Genomic DNA, 6034 nt, shown 5'->3' on the forward strand with positions numbered 1-6034 from the left:
GACTGGCTTGCCATTACACCTTAAACTGCAAGGGCCCAGCTTGCTTTTCACAGTACAGATTTACTATAAGTCTTAAACATTCTTAAAAATAAGGGTTCTTTGTAATAATAAATGGATTAATGGTTTCCTATGGAGAACCTTTTAATAGAAGGTTCTGTACAACACTTTTTAAAAGCTTTTCAAAGGTTTAGGAACCTTAATATAATGTAAATGTCTACCAATTAAAAGGTATTTCCTGTAACCAAGACAAAAGCCTTTACTTTTAAGGACGTAGTTAATAAATAATAAGTCTTAAGATAAATCACTAAATAAGAAGCCGAAGGGTTTAGAAAAAAGCAGCTAAAATGCATATAAAACTAAATTCTCATATTTCTGCATCAGTGTATGAACCTGGGAAATAAAAGCTGCATAATTTATACCAGACAAAAAAAAAATGTGCACTGTAAATCTTTTATAAGCAGTTTACTGTACAGAAATCTGATGTCAGGCTTCAAACAAAAACCCTATATGCTCTTCACATAAGTCACAGAGTCAGCACTGAACTGAAATTTCTCATTACAAAAATGCGTGAAGTCTGAATTAAACCTTATTCTGTGATGATACACAAAACCAAATGAGCCACAGTAAAAGCAAAGAGCTGCCTTTATTATGGTAAAGAGAAAAGGAGGTGAAAAAACCTTAAAAAAAAACAAAAAAAAATAAAAAAATGCTCTGCAACATCAGTCAAATCAACACGGGTTTCTAACTTAAGCAAGCTATTAACACGAAAGGTAAAACAGAAAACTGTACACATTGAAGCCATCCCAGGATTCCAACTATCGTCTTTTCTGGAAGATATTTCCTCTTGCTCCTGGCCCTCCTCGGCCCCGACCTCTCGCAGCAACTGCAGGACAAAGAAAAGAACCATTGGTCACATTTTAAGCCTGTACTTAGTGACACTGTTTCCCAGGTTCATTATTACTGTTGAAGGCAAGGCCACAAAAGGTAACTCAACTGTAGGACCTAAATGAACACTAGAAAACTACAACCACATTAGCTGTGCGATACTGTAAAGGATAAAAGACCACAACTATTGCAATCATACTACAGTTGAGAGGCATTCAACTGCACAGCTTGTATAATCTCCAGAGGAAGGCACTGCCAATAGAACAGGCAATGGAAAGAGAAGATCTTGCCAGAAGAGGAGAGGCTGTTAATGCAGCAAAAGGGAGGGCCAACTTATTTATACCCTTAATTTTAGAAGAAATGAAAGATGGGCAGGTACCTACAAACTTGTAGATGTAGAGTGTTCCTTGTATGTAACATTTCAACCAAACTCAAAGTCCACTGTGTGCTCCATTTTCAACCTTAACTGCTCTTTTAATTTCTTCAGTTACCATGCACAGTAATTTAACTGCGTTTCCTGTAACTCGAAACCGACTAATAAAAGGCCAGTGGGCAATTTCTGAATTCCACAAATAAATGTTTGCACTAAATAACTAACTCGCATTAAAAACTACAGCCACTACACAATAACAATACTGTTCTTCTAATAAAGCCGTCATAGTGTCTTACCAAAGCTATTCTTATGATGTTTTATCCCGCTTTTAAATACTAAAGCATTATGTCCAGTTACATTCACTTTCCCTATTGTGTTCTGGTGTTCATGCACATAGAAGTGTGGGAAAAAAGTTACTTCACTATGCTGGTAACACTAAAATCTCTCTTTTTTTTTTACCAATACTGCAACTGTGATTTAAATTTTCATTATATTCTATAAATTCAGGTCCAGGCCTGTCTTTGGCCAGGACTACCAGCATAGACACTTTTTCGGGCTTGAAGTTTGAATGCTGAATGTAGTGCGCCAGACTAAGGTTGAATGATCAGGGGAAAATATATAATTGTGATTTTTCAGCCAAATATTGCGACTGTGATTTAAATTACATTTATTTTTTTTTTTAAGTCCAATCCTGTTTTTTTTTTTTTTTGTCCATGAGGACCAGCATATCAATTTGTTCTCGCTTGGCTTAACACAGTGTACTAGACTGCCAGTTAATTGTGGTTGTCATTTACATCATGTGGGTGTTTAGTTGCTTCTGATTTGTCTAGCTTATCTACAGGTAGCAGCCCCATGCTACTAAGTACACAGGGGGGGGGCATGCTGAGGTAGCTAGCAACTACACATAACTAGCTAAGTTGTCCTGGCTCAATCTTCCTAGTCGCAATTACACCACTGATTAATCTAATATTTACTTAACAGATGAGTAGTCAGGAATATTTTAACAAGAAGCCACACAAAGAGGAGTCACATAGCTCAGATGTCCTAATGCTGGAAAATTCCTTCCTTTGGACTACTGCTCAAAAAACACAGACAAGGGGGACTAAAATATTAAAATGATAACTTGTATTTTGGAAGGAAAATTCTCACTTCTTGGGAGAAACAGAGCTTCTGTCAGAATGTAGATATGCACTTAGAGAAACACTAACCAATAAAATGCAGGTAAACAGTATAATGACTCCAACCCAGCAGTGCTTGATGAATACAACAGGGCTTAGTAAAATGCACCAGCAGTAACACTAAAAATATTTAATTATAAAAATACTTATATCTACAATGTTGGTGTGTCTTACAAAACTGTTCACATTTATGGGCAATTATTACAAATCAGTGCAGAGATTAAAAGGTGGCATGCTGTACCTTGAGCTTTAAGAATAGCTGCCTTGCCCCTTCCAGCTCCTGCTCCTTGATTTTTATTCTTCATGCTCTTTAACATTGGTGCGTTTTTCAACATGTCAGGCAGGATGAGGAAGCGAATTTTGCTGCCACGAATGTAGACTTGCTCCAGCTGTGATACTCGGCCATCCCGATACGTCACAGTAATGTTAGACATCTGAAACATCAACCAAATTTAACAGCAAGAGTTAATTCAAACATCAAGCACTGCACTTATTGAGGCGTACACACAGTTTTAAATATAAGTGCCACAAAGGGTTATTTGAGTGATGCCATAGAACCACTTCTGGTTCCCTAAAGAACCATGTTTAAAAAGAGGTTTGAGCATGTGAAGAACATTAACATCTTAAGAAACCATTCTACACCAATTTAAATAGTAGCTCCCTAGAACTGATATATAGAGAACCATCCACTGAAAGGTTCTTTAGGAAACCAACCTTATGTGGCAACACGTAAACAAAACCAGATAAGAATGGAAAACTGTTTTACATGTTAATCAACCTGCACTGAGCAGCACAAAAACCAGTATGTATGCGAAAACACTCTATATATAGGAGTTGGCAATTATTAAGCACGCTTACCTCATGTTTACCCCAATTGGCCATTTTACCAGGTTTACCAAAACCACAGGTGCACTTTGATGCTTTGGAAGTACAGATTGTAGTCCATCTGTGGGTGTGCACTATTCCTTGGCCACCCAAATACTATATGAGACATGGACCATTCTCAGTATAGCACTGGCCCCAAAACAGTAGTGGCACATTAGTAGGTGCTGCGCTGGCACAAGTGCACTGCCACCCAAATTGTGCATAACTACAGATGAACCACAGCCAGTCACTCAATACAAAAAGTGCTACCATATGATAGGTACACCTGATAAAATGAACAACGAGCACTGATACAAGACAGGTGCACATAATAAATTGGAACTTCAGTATATATTTCTGAAGCATCTTAACTTATTAAAAACACAAACACAGGCCAGACATTACCTGACAGTTCATGTTATCCTCAGCTTCTACCAGTTTCCCCCTGTACACCTCACCAGTATTGGTTTCACAAGTCACAATGTGGCCCTCTGCTTCATGGAGCACTTTGATGGGAACACCAATCGACATGGTTATATCTGCAGCAAAGAGAAAGAGAAAGAGTTAATCACAGAAAAGACTATAAACCCAATTTAAAATCTTACTAATGTGTTGCACCGACAAGGATTAAGTTTTAGGTCTCCCTTACTTTTAGTTTTTAAAGGTAGAATTATATAAACAGGGTTGTACTCAAACTGGTGCATTAATTCTGGATTCAGTTTTACAGTGAGAGTGTTTATTACTAGAGATGGCAGACTGGTTCTGATGGGCATCAGCATTGGGCTGATATCAGCTTACAGGATTTGATATTGGAGTGGGGGAAAAAAATCTGATCCAACCCTGTTACAAGTCTAGCCTGTAATGACATACACACATTGTGTGATATGGTTAGCTGTGTATTTCATCCTGTGGGGTAGATGCTCATCTTGAGTGAAACGAAAGCAAAGTTTTAGCTAATGCTTAGTAACTTCCAAAGAAGAATTATCAAGTCAGTATCAGTTCATACTTAAATACTTTCCGTATTTGTATAAAAAAAGTGGTATTGTGCATTTTTAAATAACGGATGTAACTTAGGTTACTTTGACCCAGGTTGAGGTTTTAACCACTGAATTATTGGGACATTATGAAAGCAGCGAGGCTAATCAAAACACTAAACACCAAGTCAGATATTAGCTTGTTATATTATACTTAATTTAAGTCTGGCCTCTTTGGAATGAAAACTTACAGCAACACCAGCCCTTTGGAGAAGCCAGGTCAAAGTTAGCACCTTAGCTAAATCCCGGCCATGACCTTCTTCATTTACACAGCACCTTGGTTTCCACCGGTAGCAGTAACTAATTACAGATAAGCTGTTGATGACGAAGCTTTAGAGTTTCGATATCTGGTAAAGGTTTATTCCTCTTAGATAAAGTCTTACCTTCATGTTTGGGCAGTTAGCGTTAGCTAAAGTAACGTTAGCACTTGCTAACACAAACAGACAGGTAAGAAAACCAGCAGTTCGCGTGGCCTCAGTGAAATACTGAAAGCTAAGTTAACTCGGTACCTCTAAAACACCTTAAGCATATCTAAACCGTCAGGCAATGAAAAATATGAACAGTATCTCATAGTTACTGTACCTTTATTGATCTGGAGTTGAAGTCTTTGTGCTCGCTCACTAGCAGCGTGCGTCTGTGCGGCGTTTTCCCGCTCCCACAATGCAGCTCAAATACATCGCCTCACGTCCGGTGATTTCTGCACTGCATCATGGGAGTTGTAGTTACTACCCCATCTGCGTGTAAACGCTCACCCTGCAGTACCAGCAGTAGAGTGCGCTGTTTAATTACTTACATTGGCCGTAGGGCCTTGGCTCAAACGACGCTTCTCAAACCGGCTGAAAGTAGAAAGGTACCGACACCGATACTTTTAAGAGTCTGTGTACTAAATGTGGCACTTTGACTGAATATTAATTTGTCTGCTGAGACGAGGAAAAGGGGAGCGCTGCATACATAGAAATGCCTGTGAATCCTATTGCAGTTCACCCACTATAAGTAATAACGCTTTACATCTGACATCTTGCTAGTTCAGTGTTCTGGAGTACAGTACCAAAAACAATAAGCCTTTTATTGGGGGGGTGGTATCTCTAATGTTGTTTTCTATGTGACCCCAATGCTGAGGCTAATATCCTCACACTAATGTGGCTCCGTGCTGCAGAAGGGGACTTCATAGACGTGGTATGCAAAGCATGGTTACCCCCCCTCATTAAAAGAGTTGTTTGTTATTGTTATTGTTGCTTGTTGAGTTAATCTGTGTTTATGTGTTATTTGTGTTTTACTGTGTTTATATGTAGAGAGATTGGTTTGTGGGAAAAGGTCACCATGAAGAGAGGAATTCTTTGTGACTGCTGCAGTGAAAACTGCTGTGATGTCAGAAAATCTGCATGCCTTTGCCTTAGCATTAAATAAGCTGCCACATGAGTTAACTGACTGTGGGTTGAAATAACTACATATGATTGGCCACTATCAAGCACTCAGTCTGATGTGGCTGTGTGGGCCTGCGTATCAGAGGTAGAGATAGAGGGCGGAAGGAAAAGTATTTCCTGTCCTCCAGGCGTATGCAAAAGTTTGGGCGCCTGTGGTCAAATGACATGTTATGTTCATTTTCTACAGAGAACACACTTCTGCACATTTTAATGCACAATTACTGTTTATTTGTTGAGTTTAAGATGTAGTAAAATGTGGCAAAAATTATGCTATGT

At 38.7% G+C, this 6034-nt stretch overlaps 1 protein-coding gene across 1 annotated transcript; it reads right to left on the reverse strand.

Annotated features, from left to right (window-relative positions):
• Nucleotides 1-624: 624 nt before the first annotated feature.
• On the reverse strand, nucleotides 625-5035 carry snrpd3l (small nuclear ribonucleoprotein D3 polypeptide, like). The gene is made up of 4 exons (XM_036588151.1): nucleotides 4917-5035; nucleotides 3706-3839; nucleotides 2678-2870; nucleotides 625-883 (listed from the first exon to the last, which is right to left on the reverse strand). Exons 2-4 carry the CDS (start codon nucleotides 3829-3831, stop codon nucleotides 816-818), a joined length of 387 nt encoding a protein of 128 aa, XP_036444044.1. The 5' UTR covers nucleotides 3832-3839; nucleotides 4917-5035; the 3' UTR covers nucleotides 625-815.
• Between the last annotated feature and the right edge of the window lie 999 nt (nucleotides 5036-6034).

Source organism: Colossoma macropomum, unplaced genomic scaffold (genome assembly GCF_904425465.1).
Source record: "Colossoma macropomum unplaced genomic scaffold, Colossoma_macropomum, whole genome shotgun sequence".
Lineage (NCBI taxonomy): Eukaryota > Metazoa > Chordata > Actinopteri > Characiformes > Serrasalmidae > Colossoma > Colossoma macropomum.